Genomic DNA, 26,282 nt, shown 5'->3' on the forward strand with positions numbered 1-26,282 from the left:
TTTTTACCCACAGATTTGCAGATAGACTGGCAGGTCAACTATTTTTGGCTTGTTAGCTAGCCAATTGTTTTTGTTTGAACGATGCATCTGGACACTGTACCAGCTTTTTTGTTTCACCTGGCTGCTGGTTCCTGATCTTTTGAAAACATCAATTTAAGAGTCACCTGAAGCCTGAGAAGAATGGGAGATGCAGTAAATGAATGCAGTGCTGAGGCAGAGGGCTTGTGGTTGGGGACGACTGGCTAGTACTCTGAACTGTGTGTGGTGAGCTTTCTGGCACCAAGAGCTGCTGATGCGTCACCCAACTGGATGCCATACATTGTGAAGGAGGATAAGTCCAGTAGCTACACGACTCATGCTGGTTCCCAGAGTAGCCTTCTACATGATTGTCACCAGACTCTTCATCAACCATCTCCCTGACCATACTACCTCTGATCAAGCCATGAACTTCCCATCTCTATCTTTGGATGATGCATGGACTCAAAGACATGGCCTATTGGTTACCTAACTATAGCTAAACTACTCATGATGATGTATTACTTGTTTTTTTCTGCTTTTGAATCGTATTAAGATTGTTATGAAAAGTGCTGTAGAAATGTGATAAATTATTATAATTATTATTATTATAGTGTTGGTATGGACATGTCTTGTCTATACTGACCAATAGTGATTCTTATCAGTGGCTTGTAAACATTACCTACGGTATACTACAGCGCTGCTCATTTAATTTAGCTATGAGAGAGTCAGTTGAACCGACAGATTGGAAGAGTAGGATTGAGTAAAGAATAAGTCGATTTTCACTTGCATAGATAGACCCATTTTTCACCCACACACTGTTGCCTATATCCCCCAACAGTGTTTAATAGAACTCTGCCGGATAATGCAGCAATCATTCTAAGCATGAGAAGGAATTGTACCAACTTTTATCTGAGAACATATCTTAGACCTGTGACAGGAGGAACACCTGGGGGGATACACAATGAGCTGAATACAGTACAGTAGCTCTGACATGACAAACATAAACTAAATCATTCAGAGATATGCCCTAAATAGTAATGCATATTGAGACTGTAATACCTTTTTTACTGATGTTAAATAGGAAATGTTATATTAGAAACAGTAGGCTAGCTAGATGAGCAGCTTAATCCCATGGTGCCTCCCTAATCTGCTGTTAGAGCATTGTTTTTCTCTCCCTGTCAATAAAAAACAATATACACTATTTACAGGGTTCATATTTGTTATTATAAACTGGGTGGTTTGAGCCCTGAATGCTGACTGGCTGACAGCCGTGGTATATCAGACCCTATACCACTGGTATCACATTCTTTAACTCAATTCATTTCAATCACAATGTGACTGCTCACCCCAGTGAAACACCTGCCACTAATTTTAGACTCCATATCATTTACAAGGCTTTTAGATCTCCAAAAAGAGCATGGCATTAGCTAATTAGTATGGGGGACTTGAGTAAAGCAGTGTGTTGCTAATAAGGTTGTGAGAGATCAGCCCTTTAAACCCGTGTACTTAATCCATTGTGATCAGTGACTGGGGGCGCGTCCCATGGCACCTTATTCCCTTTATAGTGCATTACTTTTGACCAGGGCCCTTAGGGTAGTGCACTATAAAGGGAATGGGGTGACATTTGGAACTCAGCCTGGCTGGATCGGTGTTGAGGGGACGAAGCCTCTTAGGCCTGTATTGGGATGCAGATCCATGCTCCCCTCAGGGAGAGAGAGAGGCCTGTAAGTAAAGCCTGCTGGTTTGATGTGAGATCAAGTCCATCAATAGTGCAGCTCACCCTCACATCCCCACTAACCTTGAGTGGCAGGGCCGGGCGAGAGGGAAGGACATTTCACACCTCTTGAAAAACCATTCATTTGTTCCTATCGATTTTCTCACCTGAACAGAGAAATGACAGGGGGAGGCAGAACACAGATGGGAAACTGTGGATGGTCAATGAAAATCGCCATTTTCAGATAGTTTAGATAAATAATTGATATAGCAAAGAATACCCATTGACCACAGCTTTGAAGCTTTGGTCAGATCACTGTTGTGGGGTTGTTGATCCGTGACAGGCATCTGATGACTTGAGGAAGCTAAAGTCATAATCACCATGCTTGTGCCAGAATGAAAGTGCCTATTTATGAAAGTATTAAAGACATGAAAGTATAATTTCTCTTTGAATTACTGTGTAAAACGATGACTGCATAGTGTCCAGCGGAGTAAACAAAAAATTGAAGGGTGTTGGTAGCTTCTGATCAAAGCCCCAATTAAGAGGATGCTGACAGGGCTGGCTGGTTAACCTTTGGCGTGGGCTGCGGTGGCATTTCCTTGGCCGTCGTCCTGGCTCTTTATGCATAGCTCCGCATTTACTGAACACAGCAGGCGGGGAAGGAGTCCAACAGAGATCTATATCTTTAAGACCCACAAGGCAGGTTCAATCTCTTTAAGGTTGGAGATCTCTCTGATATCTCTTCTAAACAAAGAGGCATGCAGACATAGGGACCATGAGAGAAACACTGGGGTTTTGGAACACAAGCAGTGTATCTAAGACCAACAAGGTTGGAGATATCTCTGAGGGTTGATTCACACTACTGTGCCAAGTGCCAGGCCGAGCTGAGCCATGATGCACTGGCTTGGTTAGGGATTCAACATAGTTGCTGGAACCGTGCTGGAAAGGACAATGTAGGAAGGATGTATAGGAGCCAGGATGTGAAAAGGGTATTATATTTCTCCTAATCACAGGCCAAGAGAGAAACACTAAAGTTTTAATCTCACAGATCAGACTGTATCACCACCTTGTCCAACATTTTGTGTCTCATAGTAACTAATTCACTGATCATGGAATAGGGAATGTGATCAATCTTTTGTGCAAGTGTCTCAGGGTTACATTCTGTATAGATGTAGGATCTTCATTTGATCACTATTTTGTTCATGTGCACAGCAGGAAATGTAAAGCAGCAGGAAATGTAAAGCAGCAGGAAATGTAAAGCAGCAGGAAATGTAAAGCAGCAGGAAATGTAAAGCAGCAGGAAATGTAAAGCAGCAGGAAATGTAAAGCAGCAGGAAATGTAAAGCAGCAGGAAATGTAAAGCAGCAGGAAATGTAAATCTGTAGTGTATTCAAGGTTTAAAAAGGCTTTTAAAGTTTGTAATTTCCACTTTAAAATGTCATACTTAATTTGCCCTAACGTAAAATGTATCAACTCCTACAAAAAATTTCCATTAATTATAATCCACATAATAATTCACATTTACAGTTGCTGTATTATTTTCCTGCTGGAGAAAACTGGCTCAAATTAAGATACTACATCTGTAGATACCTTGTCAGTAATAAAACCCTTTGATAAGTAAGGACTCTCTAACCATTGATTGATCACGGACGATGCCCTGTAATCTGTTAAGAAATATGATCCAGCCTTAAAGACCTCATTCATCAGAAAGTGAATCTTTCCATCCACAGAATGCTGAGTCAGTCTCTATTGGGCAGTGGTCCATTTTTAATATGGATGTAATGTAGTTGATGTGGAGCTACTTTCTTAGCCTGATGGACAGTTATGTGGTTTGGTGATGGGGACGGTAGAGTGAAAACAATAGTAGTTCCATAGAAAAATAGTCATATTTGTGAGTTAGTCTGTAGAAATAGAATCACATAACTATGGGTGGGTCTTTGCTGCTGTGTTGTATTCAGTACTATAGCACACTTAGTATAGTTTCATTTCAGATGCATGTAATGTAGAATATAACACATATATATATATATATATACAGTATATTTATAAGATAAAGAGATAGTATACAGTATGTATATAAGACAGTATGAGAGAGTTGTGCCACTCAACCTCGGTAGGTGTTTCACCTACAGGGTTCCCCGTCCGACGAGGAAGGGACCAGTCCGCCCGCCGTCGCGCCCGTACTACCCCCGGTCCTACCCCCAGCCTCTGCAGTGCAGCTCCAATCAAGAACCAGGAAATATAGGGTGAGTTCAGATCCCAGGCCACAGATATAAAACAACTGTTCTATATCTATGTCCCAGGTGAGAAGAACAGGACTCGACAGGCTGTAGGGCTGAAATCCGATCAATCCCCATCCCATCCGTGCTCCTGACTGAGATCTCTAGGGGAGAGGGGTGAGAGATGGGCTGAGAAGGACCTTAAATACATTTGTTGTTGGGTCCCCATCCATTCAAAAATGACACAAAAAGCAACTGTAGTCTTACAAGCTACACTGATTTATTTTGATTTTACATAACGTTAATCCTCTTAAATATATTCTGAGTGTAAAAAACATTATGAACACCTGCTCTTTCCATGACAGACTGACCAGCTAAATCCAGGTGAAACCTTATTGATGTAAATTGTTAAATCCACTTCAATCCATGTAGATAAAAGGGAGGCAGGTTAAACGAGACAGGTTAAAGAGGGTGAATGGGCAAGACACAAGATTAGTAGGGTATGTTAGTAGGCGACAGGTGGGCCAGTTTGTGTCAAGGACTGCAACGCTGTTGGGTTTTTGACGCTCAACAATTTTCCGTCTGTATCAAGAATGGACCATCACCAAAAGGACATCCAGCCAACTTGACACAACTATGGGAAGCATTGGAGTCAACATGGGCCAGCATCCCTGTGGAATGCTTTCGTCACCTTGTAGAGTCCATGACCCGATGAATTAAGGCTTTTCTAAGGGCAAAGGGGTGGGGGTGGGTACAACTCATCAGCTAACATCACTTCTCGTGAATTTTTAAGCATTTATGTAATAAAAAAAGCACATCAAGGCTTTATTCTTAATGTTAAATGACTGATATCATCTCATAGAACAAAACGTATTAGATCTCCTAAACCTGTGTTAACCTCAGACCATATTTTTGCCATTCATCCCAAAACCCTATTCTTTCCCCACTATTTTTCCCATAGGAATGGCTGAACAAACCAGAGGGGGCTCATTTCCGTTTTTTAGGAATACAAGCTGGCGAGCTCTATTACCCACATTTTTACAAGAGACAGATTGGACACAGTTTAATAACACGGGAACCCAAGGGATCCAGCTCTGAATGTACTGAATAGTAAAGCACTCATCAGACAAAATGTCAAAGTTCAGGTTAAATTCTGAGGGTTTTATAACTCTCAGCTCTCTCAACTGCCCAGTCTGACATTGCAGCAGCTTTTTAAACACTGATCAGGCTCACAAGAGTAGTGTCTGACTGCAGTAAAAGTTCTGCAACAAAATGCAATGCCTTTCAAGATCACAATCACAAATAGTACAGGAAAACCAATTTACAAAGTCATGAACCAATATATCACCCTTTGCACAGCAGAAAATGATAGAATGGAGGACAGAACACACACTTTTACACACACGTGTGCATACATACACACAAAAATAAACTTCCTATCCAATTTGCCTGAAGAAAAAAGCATTGTTTTAATTTGAAAAGCTGATTAAGAGAAGCAAACAAGTAGGTCAGAGATAACTGGAGCGTTGAACTAGTTTGAGCAAGTTCCCCGCATAACTTACGTTAAATGAGTCAACTGAGTGAGGTAAATGAAAGCTAAAAAAGATTGCCTTGTGTCTTTATCTGACTTTGGATACCCCTTATACCCCCCATCCCTTCATCTCCCATCTCTACCCCTCCTCTCCCATCCCTTCATCTCACATCTCTACCTCTCCTCTCCCATCTCTACCTCTCCTCTCCCATCCCTTCATCTCCCATCTCTACCTCTCCTCTCCCATCTGTTCATCTCCTCTCCCATCCCTTCATCTCCCATCTCTACCTCTCCTCTCCCATCTGTTCATCTCCCATCTCCACCTCTCCTCTCCCATTCCTTCATCTCCCATCTTTCATCTCTCCCATCCACCTCCCCTCTCCCATACCTTCATCTCCCATCTCCAACTCTCCTTTCCCATCTCCACCTCTCCTCTCTGATTCCTTCATCTCCCATCTCTACCTCTCCTCTCCCATCCCTTCATCTACCATCTCTACCTCTCCTCTCCCATCCCTTAATCTCTACCTCTCCTCTCCCATCCCTTCATCTCCCATCTTTCATCTCTCCCATCCACCTCCCCTCTCCCATCCCTTCATCTCACATCTCTACCTCTCCTCTCCCATCTCTACCTCTCCTCTCCCATCCCTTCATCTCCCATCTCTACCTCTCCTCTCCCATCCCTTCATCTCCCATCTCTACCTCTCCTCTCCCATCCCTTCATCTCCCATCTCTACCTCTCCTCTCCCATCCCTTCATCTCTACCTCTCCTCTCCCATCCCTTCATCTCCCATCTTTCATCTCTCCCATTCCTTCATCTCCCATCTTTCATCTCTCCCATCCACCTCCCCTCTCCCATCTCCAACTCTCCTTTCCCATCTGTTCATCTCCCATCTCTACCTCTCCTCTCCCATCCCTTCATCTCCAAATCTCCTCTCCCATCTGTTCATCTCCCATCTCCACCTCTCCTCTCCCATTCCTTCATCTCCCATCTTTCATCTCTCCCATCCACCTCCCCTCTCCCATACCTTCATCTCCCATCTCCAACTCTCCTTTCCCATCTCCACCTCTCCTCTCTGATTCCTTCATCTCCCATCCCTCATCTCCCATATTTCATCTCTACCTCACCTCTCCCATCCAACTCCCATCTCCACCTCTCCTCTCCCCTCTCCACCTCTCCTCTCCACCTCTCCCATCCCTTCATCTCCCATCTCCAATCCACCTCTCCTCTCCCAATCCTTCATCTCCCATTTCCACTCCACCTCTCCTCTTCCATCCCTTCATCTCCCATCTACACTCCACTCTACCTCTCCTTCGTTCTGGTAATATAAGATGTTGTTTTGACGTAACTTAGAATAACGTAGAATAGTCTCAGATTACAACCACTACAGTCTCTAATGCAGCTTCGACAGTCAGTTCACTCTTATGTGAACCTGAATGGGCTCACAAATCACCATATAGTTTGATCCACATACTCACTAACACACCCCTCGGCATGGCAAAACATGGTCTTGGTGTTTTTCTTTTTTTTGTGAGTTACTGTCGTACTTACAGACCGTGGCATGATTAATCCACTTCATCGAACGGTAAATCTCACACAAAAGGTTGCATTCAAAGCACTCTAGCACTGTTACAGTAAATACATTGATGGACGCATGCACTAGACTGCAATGTATTATTGAGATGCAGGAAGTACATTATACAGTGGATACTTCCCGTTCATTTTAAATATACTTTAATTTCAGATGTATCAAATGTATAACAATGCATCCAGTCAAGAAATTGCATTCAATGTGTTTTTCTTGTCATGATTACAGAGAAATATGTAATTATTCCGGTGATCATGTCAAATAAATTAATCTTACACTCTTTGTAAGAGACACTGTGACAGCACATGAACATGTACCGTAGGGACATAACACAACTTATACAAAGGAAATAAATAATGGCTTCAGTTGAATTCAACCATCCATATCTAATGTATCCCTCGATGAGTAGTGTGCAATTTCTTATTTTGTTTCATCTTCTATCTATGCCATGAAGAAGCAAATGTTTGCTATATGATGGAAAATATAGAGTGCAGTAAAGGCTTGTCAGTGTTTTAACTTCATCACCTTCCCCATAGATTTGGCAGTGGCACCAGATCAAGCAAATTCAGCGAGATATATCCGTCCATTTACATCTACAAGAAAACTGGAGGCAGTAATCTAGTGCTGAAAATATTTGTTCAAGGTCTCTTACTAATTAAGGTATTTTAATGACAATTGAGTGCTGGTAAAAAATATTCCAAATGAAAGGGGATAGAGAAAGTTACAGGTATGTTGGAAGATCAGTTGCAGGAAAATATGTCAATTAGATAGATTGATATCAAGTAGATATCACAGTTTGAGGAGTTTTGTGTTGTCTGAAAAACAGAGGAAGCTCTGAAAATGACAGGTTTCATGAAAGTCTGTATCATGAAATTGCATGTTACTAGTTACAAGCTGAGGATGCTTGAGTTGTCTGACAGTTTGAACATCTTGGCCATGTTCTGTTATAATCTCTACCACACCACATAGCCTGGTTCCTCTCTAGGTTTCTTCCTAGGTTTTGGCCTTTCTAGGGAGTTTTTCCTAGCCACCGTGCTTTTACACCTGCATTGCTTGCTGTTTGGGGTTTTAGGCTGGGTTTCTGTACAGCACTTGGAGATATCAGCTGATGTACGAAGGGCTATATAAATAAATTTGATTTGATTTGATTTGAGTTCACTTTTACTAAAGGTTCAATTATCCCAGAGCTGCAGTTTTATAACGATTCCATAGACCTTTAAATGCCTTCATACAAATGTTACTGCCAGTCTGTGTATAATAAAGTGTTTTTAAAAATTATTTATGACAATAAATTACATATATGATAAGGCATTTCTTTGGGGGCCTAGTTATGTCTAGTGATGTTTGATACTGGAGCTCTGAGGCATGCATCAAAATCTCTACGCAGTATACTTCAAAGCAGTGTGCTGATGCCTGTATCACTTTATCAGAAGCATGTGATCAATGATGTCTGAAGTTTAGTTTCATCGAACAACCACCTGATTGGTTTGGAATTGGTTTGGTAGAAGACAAAAAGGCTGTTGCGCACAAGATACGGGGTGTGGGAGGTCATCTATAATAATTTGGCAGCTGTAAACTATTTTTACCAGCAGGTGCCACTAATGTACACTGTGTTAATCAATGCCTCGAGTAATGAACCTGTTTTCAAGACTATTGGAAAACCACAATGCTTCATCACGTTTTGTTTCACTATCACTAATTATACCCTAACACAGTGTTAAGAATCTCCTGTTTTACAGGTCACATCAAGCCTGCAAGTCACATGCTGGTTTACAAAGTGACGTGTAACTCCTATTGGAATCCAGCCAGAGTTAGGATATCCAACAAGTGGCATTGTTAATCACCTGCATTCAGACTGACTGGCAGAGTAAGGCAACTTGAATACTGAGACTGTCAGTCATCCAAACTGGAACAACCATTTCAGTAACGGGTGCAATACATCCAATAGATTGGATTAGTTTAGAAAACTGTATGTTCTTTATTTTTGTGTTGCATAAAATGAATCAACCAAATAATGCAAATGCAAAATAACAGACATGCTAGGAAATATTATATATGGTTCTATGTAGAACCCTTCTTGCCTTCCAAAGAATCCTTCTTGCCTTCCAAAGAATAATCAAATAAGCCTTTGTTCCAAAAATAGTTCTTAAGATGTTAACGTTCTAGGTAGAACCCTTTGCCTTACAAAGAACCCACTTTTAACCCTTTTTTTCTGAGTATGTACAGTTGAAGATGGAAGTTTACGTACACCTTAGTTAAATACATTTAAACTCCATTTTTCACAATTCCCAACATTTAATCAGAGTAAAAATTCCATCTTACATCCGTTAGGATCACCACTTTATTTTAAGAATATGAAATGTCAGCTTTTATTTCCTTTATCACATTCCCATTGGGTCAGAAGTTTACAGATACTCAATTAGTATTTGGTAGCATTGCCTTTAAATTGTTATCTTGGGTCAAACGTTTCGGGTAGCCTTCCACAAGCTTCCCACAACAAGTTGGGTGAATTCTGGCCCATTCCTCCTGACAGAGATGGTGTAATTATAGGATTGAGGTCAGGGTTTTGTGATGGTCACTCCAATACCTTGACCTTGTTGTCCTTAATTAAGCCATTTTGCCACAACTTTGAAATTATGCTTGGGGTCATTGTCCATTTAGAAGATCCATTTGCGACCAAGCTGTAACTTCCTGACTGATGTCTTGAGATATTGTATCAATATATCCACATAACTTTCCGTCCTCATAAGGCCATCTATTTTGTGAAGAGAAACAGTCACTCCTGCAGCAAAGCACCCCCACAACATGATGCTGCCACCCCTGTGCTTCACGGTTGGGATGGTGTTCTTCGGCTTGCAAGCATCCCCCTTTCTCCTCCAAACATAATGATGGTCATTATGGCCAAACAGTTCTATTTTTGTTTCATCAGACCAGAGGACATTTCTCCAAAAAGTATGATCTTTGTCCCCATGTGCAGTTACAAACCGTAGTTTGGCTTTTTTATGGCGGTTTTGGAGCAGTGGCTTCTTCCTTGCTGAGCAGCCTTTCAGGTTATGTTGATATAGGACGCATTTTACTGTGGATATAGATAATTTTGTACCCGTTTCCTCCAGCATCTTCACAAGGTCCTTTGCTGTTGTTCTGGGATTGATTTGCACTTTTCGCACCAAAGTATGTCCATCTCTAGGAGACAGAATGTGTCTCTTTCCTGAGTGGTATGACGGCTGCGTGGTCCCATGGTGTTTATACTTGCGTACAATTGTTTGTACAGATGAACGTGGTACCTTCAGGCATTTGGAAATTGCTCCCAAGGATGAACCAGACTTGTGGAGGTCTACAATTGTTTTTCTGAGGTCTTGGCTGATTTCTTTTGATTTTCCCATGTCAAGCAAAGAGGCACTGAGTTTGAAGGTAGGCCTTGAAATACATCCACAGGTGCACCTCAAATTGACTCAAATAATGTCAATTAGCCTATCAGAAGCTTCTAAAGCCATGACATAATTTTCTGGAATTTTCCAAGCTGTTTAAAGCCACAGTCAACTTAGTGTATGTAAACTTCTGACCCACTGGAATTGTGATACAGTGAATTATTAGTGAAATAATCTGTCTGTAAACAATTGTTGGAAAAATGACTTGTGTCATGCACAAACTAGATGTCCTAACCAACTTGCCAAAACTATAGTTTGTTAACAAGACATTTGTGGAGTGGTTGAAAAACGAGTTTTAATAACTCCAACCTAAGTGTATGTAAACTTCCAACTTCAACTGTATCACTAACTGTGAGGCTTCACAGTAAAAGTCATGCAGTTTCAGTCGAAAAGACTGCCATTTCACCCTCAGGCACAAACTTGTTTGTTTGTTCTTGTTTACCATTGAGCTCAGTACAATTAGGGAGCGTTTCCATGGATAAGAGCCCTTGGCTCTGAGGCCAAACAGTGTTATTTAAGGCATAGACAGGGGATCTGTCTCAGTCTGGCAATTACCTATGTACAAAGTTTAAACACCTTGGCTACTGAGAGGGCTCAGGCTTCTCCTCTGTCTCTCATCACCCTATTCGCTCGTGCGCACACACACACACACACACACACACACACACACACACACACACACACACACACACACACACACACACACACACACACACACACCAGCCAGGCGGAGGCACCGCTCCAAATGTATGAGTCAACATCTCTCTGGCTTTGTCTCAAATGGCTCCCCACTCACTTTATAGTGCATTATTTTTGACCGGGGCCCATATGCCTCTGGTCAAAAGTAGAAGACTATATAGGAAATAGGGTGACATTGTTAAGTTGGGGCAGAGAAAAGGCCATTGGGGCTGCAGGGACTTTTAACATTGCTAAAAGGATAGCCTTTGCAGTGGGTGAATGTGAAAATGAAAGATAGTGGTTTTGTCATTCTCTAGAGGCAGTGACTTGCTTTCACTGTAGCTTACAACATGATGGCATACATTGTATACTACAAAAGGCATGTAGTACACTCTTAGGAAAAATAAATGCTATCTAGAACCTTAAATGGTTCTTTGGCGGTCCCCATATGATTACACTTTGAATAATCCTTTTTGGTTGCCGGTTGAACCCTTTTGGTTCCAGGTAGAATCATTTTGGATTCCTTTTAGAATCCTTTCCACAGGGGGTTCTACCTGGAACCAAAAAGGGTTTTCCTATGGGGACAGCAAAATAACCCTTTTTTTAACGAGTGTACAAACTATAATCGAAATGTGGTCATTGGGTAAACTAAAGTTTTCTGCTTATGCAGCCATGGCATGACAACAACTGTTGGAGTTCATTCTGTTTCAATTGGGTTGAGTTCTCCCACGCAGTATATTCTTTACGTGAGCTTAATATTTACCTTTTGCTACAGACAGATGTTTTTCTCTTTTATTTTACCTTGGACTTACTCTAAGTCCCATGGACATACAGTAACTTTTTTCCAATAGGAGACCTGCCCATGACATTAGGTACCAGTTGGATCTCAGTAGGTAGAGGGACAGACGGAAACATACCCAGGTTGATGTGGCGTGATTGAGATGTTCCAATTCAATCACTCTGTTTCCAGCATGGCCCCCAAGGATGAGTAGGCTAAGCACTGTTGCTTAGGAACACTGCTAAATCATATCATAGTTGTCAGTTTACAAGTGAAGTTTCAGTGGATTTCCTAATGTGTTGTAAAGAGTAACCCTACACACTTAGAAAAAATGTGTTATCTAGAACCTAAAAGGGTTCTTCAGCTGTCTCCATAGCAGAACCCTTTGGTTTCAGATATAACCTTTTTGGATTCAATGTAGAACCCTTTCTACATGGGATTCTACCTCAAACCCCAAAGGTTTCTAAGTGGAACCAATAAAGATTATCCTATGGGGACAGCCAAAGAACTCTTTTGGAACCTTTTTGTGTGCAGACATCCTACTGTGACCATGAGTTGATCTTTTAAATGTTCAGTCAAATTAACCCTTGTATTTTTTCAAGGCTTATAACTTGATATTAACAGTAATCTTGCCACCATGTTGTTACAATAGTTATATGATTGGTATTCAAATGCAATTAAAATCTTCCCCCCTCTCTCTGTCTCTCTTTCTCCCTCCCTCCCCTCGGTCTCGCTTTCTCCCTCACTCTCTCTCTTTCCATTTTCTCCCTCCCCCTCTCTCCCTTCAGCCTTCGCCTTGTGAGTGGTGTCGCTGTGAACCAAATAACGAGGTGCACTGTGTGGTCTCTGACTGTGCCGTCCCAGAGTGTGTCAACCCAGTCTACGAGCCAGAACAGTGCTGTCCCGTCTGTAAAAACGGTAAGGGCACTTACTGTCGTGTGTTTCTGACACGCACGCACATAGGTTTTACTGAAATACTTTATGTATATCAACCTTACGATTGCATTGCTGGTTGTTGTGTACATGTACCCTGGTGAGCCAGACTGACGCTGTGCTCACCATTGTTTCACAAAACAGAATGATGAACATAGCTATTTGTCTGGTTAACCAGGCTAGTATGTTTGTATATTTCTTGCTGATCTTGTGATTTTATTGTGAGCACACTGGAGAGTTACATTTCTAAAGTAGTCATTACAAATTCGTTACACAAATAAACTTGAAACGTAACTGTTTGAACCTCAACCCACAAACCCACTACAAAATAATTACACTTTTATCACATCGAAACCAACCAAAATATTATCTTTCTCTACGTCTATATTTTCATGATTCTTTAATTGAGGACGTGCATCTTTTATGTTTTACCGTATATTAAATTGTTACTTTGAGGGGGTTGCCCGAGCGCTAATGAGGACACAACAAACTGCTTTAATTAAATACAACACACTAAGCAGCATTAACACTGCAAATGTGTATGAGTCTCAGGCCCATGTATTTGTGTAAAACTAGGCCCTCAAAACAAGGCTTAATGAAATATGTATGATATTTAGTGATGTTACGTTTGATACAGGAACTCCAAGGCATGTGTCGAAATCGCTAAGCAGTGTGTCTATGTCTGTATCACTTTATCAGAAGCACATGATCAATGATGTCTGAAGCTTTGTTTTGTCAAACAACCATCTGATTGGTTTGGTATTTTTTTGGTAGGAAACAAAAAGGCTACACTGCAAACGCGATATGGGGTGTGGGACGTCGTCTATAATAATTTGGCAGCTCTAGATTATTTTGACCAGCAGGGGCCACCAATGTACACTGTGTTGATCAAAGCGTCAAGTAATGAACCTATTTTCGATGCAATTGGCTAGGCAACATCAATGCTTCAGGAAGCTCAGTTTCCCCATCACTAATGGTATTGTGTTAAATAATAAAACATTTTAATTATAACATATGACGGAAAATGGATGAATGCAACAACATTGTCTCTGTCACTAACAAATACAGTCATGGGTGGTAACTCTACTAAGTCCTGTGTCAGGCTCAACATTTTCAGTGTTTAATAGATTAAAACATTTACACTGAAGAATTTGCCTTGTAGCTCAGGGCATCCATACCTGGGCCAAATAGCCACTATGCGGGTATAGTCTTGCAGGTCAGACGTCATGATGATGATTTTGCCGTTGTATAGGCTAACTCTCTCAATGGAAAATGCAAAAGGGACTAAACTAACTGTTGATTAAACTAGCTCCACGTAAACAAAGAAGAACAAACTAATGAAGGGCTTCTCACATGCAAGAGACAGGAAAGGACATTTCAGTGCATCCTTAAGGAAAAGGACAAGAGCATCCACTTGGGATATGGCTCATAGCAGTATATATAAGGAATAAAGAATAAATAAATGTCCCAATTTAGACTTCAATCAAATTCCTATGTTCACTAAAATGACTGTATCTTCGTTTGTAGCGCAGTTTGTCCTATATAGGCTAAGCTCTGTGAAAGAGGGTACTGGAGCTGTAAGGTGTACAAGGAAGATGCTTGTACACACAGACACACACTTCCGCAGGCGTGCGCGCACACACATGTTGGGCCTGCAGCTGGAGGAAGCACTAATCCACACAGACAGGATACAGTGACACCCTCGTGGTGGTGGCATTTCAGGGAGCCTGCCTGCCATCTCCAGCCCCATAGGGAACCAAAGCCAGCTCTGGCAAGATTCAGTGAGAGAGTGTGTGTGTGTGTGTGTGTGTGTGTGTGTGTGTGTGTGTGTGTGTGTGTGTGTGTGTGTGTGTGTGTGTGTGTGTGTGTGTGTGTGTGTGTGTGTGTGTGTGTGTGTGTGTGTGTGTGTGTGTGTGTGTGTGTGTGTGTGTGTGCATGTGTGCGTTTGATTTTGTGTGTGCTTTTTCTTTGCAACTGCCTAGAAGGCCAGCATCCCAGAGTTGCCTCTTCACTGTTGACATTGAGACTGGTTTTTGCGGGTACTATTTAATGAAGCTGCCAGTTGAGGACTTGTGAGGCGTCTGTTTCTCAAACTAGACACTAATGTACTTGTCCTCTTGCTCAGTTGTGCACCGGGACCTCCCACCCCTCTTTCTATTCTGGTTAGAGCCACTCCTCTTTCTATTCTGGTTAGGGCCAGTTTGCGCTGTTCTGTGAAGGGAGTAGTACACAGCGTTGCATGAGATCTTCAGTTTCTTGGCAATTTCTCGCATGGAATAGCTTTCATTTCTCAGAACAAGAATAGATGGACGAGTTTCAGAAGGAAATTCTTTGTTTCTAGCCATTTTGAGCCTGTAATCAAGGCCACAAATGCTGATGCTCCAGATACTCAACTAGTCTAAAGAAGGCCAGTTTTATTGCTTAATTAATCAGCACCACAGTTTTCAGCTGTGCTAACGTAATTTCTTCTAATGATCAATTAGACTTTGAAAATGATAAACTTAAAACGTGCCATTGGAACACAGGAGTGATGGATGCTATTAACGGGCCTCTGTACGCCTATGTAGATATTCCATAAAAAAATCTGCTGTTTCCAGCTACAATAGTCATTTACAACATTAACAATATCTACACTGTATTTCTGATCAATTTGATGTTATTTTAATGAGCAAAAAAAATTGCCTTTCTTTCAAAAACAATGATATTTCTAAGTGACCCCAAACTTTTGAATGGTAGTGTAGCTCTGACCATATCTGGATAGTGCCAATACTGAGATATTCAAGGTAATTTGATGCCAGAGAAATTAAACACAGTAAAAGTGACTATTAAACTGTAAGAAAATTATTTCTACAGTATTTTACTGTAATTACAAGGGATTAGACCAAGCAGGTTGGCTCTATGTATTTACATATTACAGCATAAATGTAAATACTAGGTGTTTTATATCAGTTGCACTTTAGGCCTTAACAAAGGCTTCTAAACTGACAGAAACGGATCAAAAGCACATGGCTAGCCACGTAACCATTAAAGGTCCATTTAAATGGTTATTCTAAAATTCAATACATGCTAAAATTTCTAAACAAATTTTGTTCAATTCCAAAAATAATAAACAATTCAAACAATAAATAATCAATTCAGCTTACATTAATCAAATCAAACAATTACACCCCCAAATTGCATCTGTTATAATAACATGTAACAATCATCAGTCCATCAGGCACCCGGCCCACAAGGGGTCGTTCAAGCACAATGAGCCAAGTAAAGCCCCACCAGCTAAACCCTCCCCTAACCCAGACGGTGCTGGGCCAATTGTGAACCATTCAATATCTCTCACGGCCAAGGCCGACAATGTCACAGCCCAGGAATGTACCCGGGGTGATTTAGCCGTAGACTGTTGCACCATTGGAGTAGCTTATATTACCGTATTCTGTGGAGGTACAGCATTCTCACTCACGGGTGCAACAAATATAGTCTCTTACAAGCCATACCTTAAAATATGTTAATGAGTCAGAGACTCTTTCCCCACCCACACCATTTTCTCAAAATGCACCATAATTAATACAGTAAAACACATTTAGGTTATTTTACCATGCATTTCAGTGTTTTACTGTTGAAATGACGGTGTACTGTAAAATAAATGTTCAGTATTTTACTGTGCATCCTACGGTAATTTACTATATTCAGTTTACACAGTATCCTACTGTTGATTAATACAGTAAATTACTACTAAAATGACAAAAACGGCTAACATTGCAGGGCCCATCGGGTGACATATGGGACACTCACATAGCATCAGCAGATACACATACTTTGACTAAAGTACTCTGACTTGCAGAGGGCTTCATCCGGCTTTCTTCAAGGTTTCCTTAGGCAAATTAAGCTGAGGATCCCTAAGGACTATGCAAATGTAACAACCTAGCTCTATCCTAAAGGGATATAAATTAACTTATGAATTTGATTTAAATATGAATTTACTTTATGTAAGATACATTTAAATTATTCACAAGTAAATGTAGCTTACATAAAGTTATTTTACAGTTTTGCAGGGAAAATACACATGGGAACTAGTCTTTTCAGCGTCTTATCTATTCCTTTTCATCTGACCTGTCAGTCACTGTATTCCTGATAGACAGTCATGTGACAACACAGAGAAACAGGTAACATGTATCCCTGTTGACAGTACTAACAGACAAGCACTGGCTTTGAATGGAGCAATGTCCCAAGGTCTCGGAGCCTTGTCTTTTCCATTTTCTGCAGTGACAGGCAGTAGTGACAGGCAGTGGTGACAGGCAGTGGATACTGTGTCCTTGCATGTGACTGCATCACAAATGGCACCGTATTCTCTTTACAGTGCCGTTATCGGGAGCCCCATAGGGCGTCGCACAATTGGCCCAGCGTAGTGCGGGTTAGGTGGCAGTTTGGCCAGGGAGGGCTTTGCTCTAGCGAATCCTTGTGGCAGTTGAATGGTGTTTGATGGACTGATGATTGTTACATGTTATTATAACAGATGCAATTTGGGGGGGGGGTGTAATTGTTTGATTTGATTAACACTGTATAATTTGTAAGTCGCTCTGGATAAGAGCGTCTGCTAAATGACTTAAATGTAAAATGTAAATGTAATGTGTTTTCTCCGACACATTGGAGTGGCTGGCGTCTCGGTTAAGCGGGCTGGTGTTAAGAAGTGTGGTTTGGCGGGTCATGTTCAGGAGGACGCATGACTCGGTCGTCAGTTGAATGGTGTTTTCTCCGACACATTGGAGTGGCTGGCGTCTCGGTTAAGTGGGCGGGTGTTAAGAAGTGCGGTTTGGCGGGTCATGTTTCGGAGGACGCATGACTCCACCTTCGCCTCCCGAGCCTGTTGGGGAGTTGCAGTGATGAGACAAGATCGAAATTGGGGAGAAAAGGTACTGCACTGCAAAGGGAATAGGGTGCCATTTGGGACCCGTATTGTGCCTTTCTCCTGATGTGACTTCCCATCGTAAACACCCACACTTGGCAGGGCTGCTTGATGCCCACTTTTCTTATCAACCTCTGCCCAGTTTGTCTATGACTTGTGCCAGATGTACTGAAGCTGTACTGAAGGTGGGTGGTGGATCAATGAGAATTAGGACTTGGCATCAGGCCACTCACGATTTCTCCATTGAGGTACAGGTTGATTGATGGGCTTTTATCATATCTTAGTAGACTACGAGAGGAGAATCGACCCGGGCACGGAAGAGAGGGGTATGGGTAGCCCAAGGTGCCGGAAGGAGGTAGTGCTAGGCTAGATAGTGTTTGATGTATTATAAGGTATACTTGATGCCATTAGATCTATTTGGTTCAGAACAGTCTTGCACTGCTACACTGCTAGTGTGTTCACTCAGCTATTAGCAAGAAATACGGAAACTGAAGTTTGTTCCAGAGCAGCTGAGGGGTGTTTCCAAATGCCTGGGTGTCTGTTAAAACACTAAACTCCTGGATGGAGTCAGTAGTATACCTTGAGGAAGAGGAGTAAGAGACAGTACTGCAGATCATTGAGGACTGCTTACAGTAGGCTTTGAGACAAGCTATTTTAATGCAATAAAATCAGAAAGAAAACTGATAGTGATTGCATATTTTAGATTCTGCTGTGGGGATGTGGGCAGTGTCTTATTATTATGAGGTGTAGCTAGTGGTCTATTATTACTATAGTTAGAGATGTTTTTACATATGATTATTCCTGACATGATATTCCCCTATGTGGGTTAAACAGACAAGGGTGAGTTAAATATGCGTCTGAAATGGCACCCTATTCCCTATATAATTGTAACTACAATCCTAAAGAAAATATGTACTTTTACTCCCATACATTTTCCCTGACACCAAAAAGTTACACTTCGAATGCTCAGGCAGGACATAATTATGGTCCAATTCAAGCATCTATTAATATACCGCTGTAATGAATACTCAGGGAGAAAAAGGTGTAGATTCATGCGCAGAGCCGCGGCAGGTGTTAATTTCACCTTCTTAGAAGGCAGGAATCGTGGTCACAGGCAGGCAGTGGTCATACACAGGTAGGCAAACAGGCAGGTGAATCAAAACTAGCACTGAAGGCTGTAACTGGTTCTCACAAATGAGCTGGGAAAAGGTTTGGTAGAGTCAAAATGAACTGAAGTAAATAAGGAGCAGATGAGACCAGATGAGTAACTAACAGGTTAAATCAATGAACATAAATGAAAGACAGGGCTACGTTCAAGAACACAGAGAAACAGGGCTACGTACAAGAACACAGAGAAACAGGGCTACGTACAAGAACACAGAGAAACAGGGCTACGTACAAGAACACAACGAAACAGAACACAAGGTTGACTAAGAAAATAAATACAGAACCTTACAACCATGTTGTCATCCCTAATGCCTCTGATCTGAAGCACTTACTAAACGCAAGTGCTGTGTTTGTAAATTATGTCTGAGTGTTGGAGTCGGACCCTGTCAGTCAGTAAATAAAATAAACAAGAAAATCATGCCGTCTGGTTTTCTTAATATTAATCCATTGTTATTTGTCACATGCTTCATAAACAACAGGTGTAGACTAACAGTGAAATGCTTACTTACAGGCCCTTCCCAACACCAGGTGTAGACTAACAGTGAAATGCTTACTTACAGGCCCTTCCCAACAATTCAGAGAGGAACATTTTTAGAAAGTGTAAAAATAACCAAGCAGTGATGCAGTCAGTCAAGATGCTCTCAATGGTGCAGCTGAAGAACCTTTTGAGGATCTGAGGGCCCATGCCAAATCTTTTCAGCCTCCTGAGGGGGAAGAGGCATTGTCATGCCCTTTTCACGACGTGCTGATGTGTGTGAACCATGATAGTTCCTTAGTGATGTGGACAAGCTCTCCACCTGTTCCCTGTCGATGTGGATTGGGGCGTGCTCGGCCCGCGTTTCCTGTAATCCACAATCAGCTCCTTTGTCTTGCTGACATTGAGGGAGGGGTTGTGTTCTTGGTACCACACTGGTCTCTGACCTGGCAGGTGTCAAACTCATTCCACGGAGGGCTACAGGTGTCAAACTCGTTCCACGGAGTGCCAAGTGTCTGCGGGTTTTTGTACATAATTGATTAATTAAGGTCACTAATTAGTAAGGAATTCCCCTCAGCTGGTTGTCGAGGGCTTAATTGAAAGAGAAAAGCAAAAACATGCAGACACTAGACCCTCCGTGGAATGAGTTTGACACCCCTGCTGTAGGCTGTCTAATCATCGTCGGTGATCAGTCCTACCACCGTTGTGTCATTAGCAAACTTAATGATCTTGTTGGAGTCGTGCATGGCCGCACAATCGTGGGTGAACAGGGAGTACAGGAGGGGACTAAGCACGCACCACTAAGGGGACCCTACTGTATGTTGAGGGTCAGCATGGAAGATGTGTTGTTGCCTACTCTCATCACCTGGGGACAGACCGTCACCAACTCCAGGATCCAGTGAGAGGGAGGTGTTTAACCCCAGGGTCCTTAGTTTAGTGATGAGCTTGGAGGGCACAATGGTGTTGAACGCTGAGCTGTAGTCAATGAACAGCATTCTCACATAGGTGTTCCTTTTGTCTAGGTGGAAAAGGGCAGAGTAGATTGCAATATAGATTGCGTCATCTCTGAATATTTTGGGGCGGTATGCAAATTGGAGTGGGTCCAGGGTGTCTGATGATGGTGTTGACGTGAGCCATGATCAACCTTTCAAAGCATTTCATGGCTACAGATATTAGTGCTACGAGGCGGTAGTCAGTTAGACAGGTTACCTTGGTATTTGTAGGCACAGGGACTATGGTGGTCTGCTTGAAACATTTAGGTATTACAGACTGGGTCAGGGAGAGGTTGAAAATGTCAGTGAAGACACTTACCAGCTGGTCAACGTATGCTCTCAGTACGCTTTATGGTAATCCGCCTTGTGAATGTTAACCTAGTTAAAAGGTCTTACTCACATCGGCTATGGAGAGCGTGATCACACAGTCGTCCAGAACAGCTGATGCTCTCATGCATAGTTCAATGTTGCTAGACTCGAAGGGTGCATAGAAGGTATTTATCTCGTTTGGTAGGCTTACATCACTGGAAAGCTCGTGGCTGGTTTTCCCTTTGTAATTTGTGATAGTTTGCAAACCCTGCCACATCCTACAAGCGTCAGAGCCGGTGTAGTAGGATTCAATATTGATCTTATATTGATGCTTTGCCTGTTTGATGTAGAGCATTTACTTTTATTTACTACTTACTGAAGTATAATTTAGGCCATGCAATAGACTTGTGTCCTGTCCAGGACGTGTACTTGCACAGCAAGCTACCTCACGCTTCAGAAACAGGAGATAGGCTCCTGCCCTATGGGCCATTCCAGTTCAGACAAGGCTAGCTACTTACTTTACATTACTTTTGAATCAAGATCATATGCAGCCAGGGAGAAGGGACACAATCTGGACATGATTATCTTTTCCAAAGAAATTAAATAGGCTACTAGGCTTTCCTAATGTCAGCACCCAGAACCAAATCTCACGTGCATGCTGGGAAACATTCATTGTTAAGTCTTGTAGGAAGATAATGTAATACATTATTCAAAGCGACTTACTGTCCTGTGTGCATTTCACATATGGTTGGTCATGGGAATCAAAGCCACTATCTTGCCCATTGCTAGCGCAATGATCGACCAAATAAACTTTCCACAGAGGCTGAGGAGGCCTTTCCATGCAGACTAGGAATCAAGGAGTGACTTTCTCTCTCTCTGTGTGTTGGTGTGCATTTGTTTTTGTGTGTGCAGGAGTACATGTGTGCATTTGCGTGTGTTTGTATTCCAGCCCTCTCTGTGCTGTCAAGCCCTCTCCTTCCTCCTCTCTGCTTGCGGCACAATGAAATGCAATGCATTCTATGTCGAGGGAGAGCCAGGCTAAGAAAAGCGCTTTAATGTTGCAAAAACAAGCCCATCTGTGCATGCCCGTGAAAGGATCTGTGTGTCTGTCCTGACTTCGAAACTCCCCAAGCAGGCATCACTCTGCCATCCTCTTCTTACAGAACCTCCCGAGAAAACAACCACCACACTCATTTCTCCTTTTCTCTCCCCTCCCTCCTTCCCTTCCGTCTCTCTTCCTTCTGTCTTTCTCTCTTCACTCTCTTCCTCTGCTCCCATGAGGCAGGTCCAAATTGCTTTGCCGGAACGACGATCATCCCAGCCGGTATTGAAGTGAAGGTAGATGACTGCACCATTTGCCGCTGTCACAATGGGGACTGGTGGAAGCCAGCACAGTGCCTGCGCCGGGAGTGCCTCAATGGCCAGACGTTGTCATAGAAACCCCGGCGGGGACGGTGTCGGTGACGTGCAGCCAGGGAGCGGTCCTGCCTGCTGCAAAGGCAAACAAACAAACAAAACGCTCATCTTGTATGATTGATAGGATGGACAGGAGAGGAGCACAATTCCTTGGCAACATTGACTAGGAGACTGCATAACAAGCTGAAATGAAAAGCTCTCGTACACCGTATCTACACACCACCACTACCACAACTTTAACCACAGAGGAGCGGAGAGAGCAGGAGGAACTTTTCTTGAGACTGTTTTTTTGTCTTCTGTTTTGACTGTGTGACTATTTATATTTTCTGATAACTACTTACTGCTTATGCTGCTTATAAACATGTTTATATATTTCATGAAGTCATTTCCACCTAACCATTAGCACTGTTAAACATGGTCAGATGTGTTCTGTCATCTGCTTACTGTAGCTCTCTCTCTCTCTGAGATGTCTTCACCTCACCGCTTCGCTATGGGAATTACAATGGTCACAAAAACATATCACTCACCGCTGTTGGCTTCCCACTAAATGCACAATCCTTCTATGAGTCAATAGCAAGAGTTCACTTCTGGTGTTGGGGTCAATGAAATTATTTATTGACATAAAATTTCAGCATTCTGATGTGCTGTTAGTTACACTCATCTGGACTGACAAAAGATGCATGGCCACAAACAGATCCCCCTCAGTTACTGTTTTTACTACACACAATATGTTTGATGAGACTGTGTTCGAGGTGCTCTTCTCTGCATGGAGAGATTGGAGGCCAGTTTTATCTAATATACAGTACCTGTCAAAAGTTTGGACACATCTACTCATTCAAGGGTTTTTCTTTATTTGGATTATTTTCTACATTGTAAAAAAACTATGAAATAACACATGGACTCATGTAGTAATTTAAAAAGTGTTAAACTAATCTAAATTTATTTTAGATTTGAGATTATTCAAAGTAGACACCCTTTGCCTTTATGACATCTTTACACACTTTTGGCATTCTCTCAACCAGCTTCACCTGGAATGATTTTCTTGAAGAAGTTCCCATATATGCTGAGCACTTGTTTATTGCTTTTCCTTCACTCTGCAGTCCAACTCATCCCCAACCATCTCAATTGGGTGGAGGCCAGGTCATCTGATGCAGCACTCTCGCACTCTCCTTCTTGGTCAAATAGCCCTTACAAAGCCTGCAGAGGTAACTGGGTCTTCCTTTCCTTTCGCAGTCCTCATGACAGGCAGTTTCATCATAGCGCTTGATGGTTTTTGCGACGGCACTTGAAGAAACTTTTAAAGTTCTTGAAATTTTCCAGATTGACTGGCCTTCATGTCTTAAAGTAATGACGGACTGTCATTTGTCTTTGCTTATTTGAGCTACAATATTCTGGCCATAATAAGGACCTGGTCTAGGAAATTAATTCCACAAATGGACTTTTAACAAGGCACACCTGTTAATTGAAATGCATTCCAGGTAACTACCTCATGAAGCTGGTTGAGAGAATACCAAGAGTGTGCAAAGTTGTCATCGACGCCAAGGGAGGCTACTTTGAATAATCTCAAGTATAAAATATGTTTTGATTTGTTTAACACTTTTTTGGTTAAAGCATGATTCCACGTGTTTTTTCATAGTTTTGATGTCTTCACTATTATTCTACAATGTAGAAAACCTTTGACTCTGGTACTGTATAGCCAACCGATACATTAGTAAGTGATAAGTTACTGGAAACAGTAGAAAAAGGAACCAACTTTACTTATTTTAGTAGTTGAAACAACTACTTAAGTTAGAAGCCATGTAACCCATAACAGAAGGGGTAAAAAATAAATATGCTCCAGCATTCATACACTACCGGGGCCATTCCTCTTGGCTTAATTCCCTTTGTTGTTTTTCCCCATAGCGCAAACCAACAAAAATTGGCCTCAGTGTGAACAGCTTGAACTTGTTATCTAAGAAATTAGCGAGCCAAGCAGTGGCCTGCTTTAATTTCCATTAAGCAAAGGGTATTCTGTGATAAATCATCTGGCCGGGCCTCTCTGCGCTCAACACTACGCCACCTGGCTGCCGTCTGCAAGCATCAGCCAAGCACCAAGTACACTCGGCAAGAACTCAGAGAGAGACAAATGGGATATCTGCATAAGCAAACAAACACACAGGTGAACACGTATGCATGTGCCTACACACAAGCATGTGCGGGCACACACACACTTGTACGCACACCCTTTCATCCTCTAAGGCCCATACCTACAGCTTTCACAATTCATTTTCAGCTTAAAAAATGTTGATCCACTGCACCCCAAGAAGAAGCACTTAAGCCAATAAAGCTCTCACTGAGATACACATCTCCTCTCCTCCCCTCCCCTCCCCTATAGATTACACAATAGATTTTCTGTTTTCTAGCCTCCTCCATATATCTGCATAGCTCCGCTACAGCACCCCACAGTATGGCCAGGGTTATAACTTAGCTTGATTTAATGCATTGCTTAGCCTATAGATTCCTTCCTATAGGTTTCAGGGTCACACTCCAAGCAACCAACCCCACCCAACCTCCTTTTCTTTTTGAAATTATAAAAACTATTCAATAATTCAAAGGCAGATTTCCTGCTAAGCCCATGCAATTCATCACTGATACTTTATATTTGTGTGTTTCAGTGAGAATCCATTCCTGTTCACCTTTTAGAAGCTATTCATCCTGTGTGATAGATTAACTACTTAATAACGGCTTCCAGCTTCTGGTAATGAGACGGAAATGAACACAGGAGTGAGACCCCTGACTAAAGAGGTGGAAGAATAGAAAATGACATAGACTGTGTCCCAAATGGCACCCCTATTCACAATGTAGTGAGTGCACTACATTTGACCAGGGCCCAAAGGGCTCTGGATAAAAGTAGTGCACTATATATGGAGCAGGGTCCCATTTGGGACATTCCCAAAAATATACATGACCTAATAAGCCTCTCCTCCCAAACCCATCTATGTCTGTCTGCAGCCACTGTACTGTAGACTAGCTCATTCTGTTATACTCAGCTGCCTGTAGTTGTATCATTATTGATTCAGGAATTCAGAAGATGAACAAATGAGGTAAGGGGACTTCAAACCTGGGTGCATCATTATGGTCAAAGTTGCTCAGGTCATTTTTATCATTACCTTGTCTCGTGATGAATTAGTCATTTGTAATGAGAAGAGAGACGCAATTTGTCAAGCCAGAATACTTACTCGTACAGTACCTAGAGAAGAGAGTAGAGTTTTACTTTATTAATCTCAACTTGGGAAGTTGTTTTATCACAGCATACATCATCAATAACTCACAAGGACACATAACGACAGACATATAATTAAAAAACGACACATATTAAGATGCATGAAGGCACATGCACCCTAAGATATACATCACTCTACAGGTCCATACATTGTATGAGACTCCATGACACCTTTATCACTCATCTCTTTTAATTAGGTCTATCATAGTCCTGATATCTGAGATTTTCTCTTTAGTGTGTTATAGATTTTTAGTACTGGATATAGATTATCTCTTGCTACCATGGTAATAATCGAGAGACAGAAAGAGAGGTGGAGAGAGAGGGAGACAGAAAAAGACAGTATTCCAGATGAACAAGACAGAAGTTGCTCTGGAACCCTTATAGGAACCGTCCATGGTCCGCAGCTGCAAACCAACCAGCTGAGACCTCCTCAAGTGCTATGTATATCCATTATCTGCCTCAATTTAGTTAAACATACTCTACATGCATAGCCAAGAGGTAGTGGATATGTAGCTCCCCATACATACAGCACAGCCAAGAGCTAGTGGAGTCACCTCGAACCTGCATAGCTCCTCTGTGACCAGTGGCCAGCTGGGTTCAGTGTACAGTGGGATAAGGAAGAGCCATATATAATGTATAACAGTGCATATACAGTATATAGCGCTGGGGATAGGGAAGGGGTCCTCCAGGGATTGTGTGGGTAGCAGTACAGCTGAACTCAGACTAACCTGTTCTGGATAGGTGGTTAACCTCTCCCTCGGGAATTGCTAACTTCCTGCAATTCTACACATTTTGCCATGGTGCAGAGAGAAAATGTTGCTGTAATTCAAGCTCAAGTAATTCAAGCTCAAATATAGGTGTGTTGACTGTGATAAAGGA

The 26,282-nt window shown here is 41.9% G+C and overlaps 1 protein-coding gene across 1 annotated transcript in view; it reads left to right on the forward strand.

The window, feature by feature from the left end:
- LOC115131248 (von Willebrand factor C domain-containing protein 2-like) overlaps positions 1-23,010 on the forward strand; it is a 30,949-nt gene extending 7,939 nt beyond the window's left edge. Inside the window, exons 2-4 of the mRNA XM_065021170.1 lie at positions 3,865-3,978; positions 12,741-12,870; positions 22,011-23,010. Of these exons, the coding sequence (XP_064877242.1) occupies positions 3,865-3,978; positions 12,741-12,870; positions 22,011-22,162 (396 nt within the window). The 3' untranslated portion in view covers positions 22,163-23,010. The remainder of the gene's footprint in view (positions 1-3,864; positions 3,979-12,740; positions 12,871-22,010) is intronic.
- Positions 23,011-26,282: the final 3,272 nt, after the last annotated feature.

This window comes from Oncorhynchus nerka, linkage group LG1 (assembly GCF_034236695.1).
Source record: "Oncorhynchus nerka isolate Pitt River linkage group LG1, Oner_Uvic_2.0, whole genome shotgun sequence".
Classification (NCBI taxonomy): Eukaryota; Metazoa; Chordata; class Actinopteri; order Salmoniformes; family Salmonidae; genus Oncorhynchus; species Oncorhynchus nerka.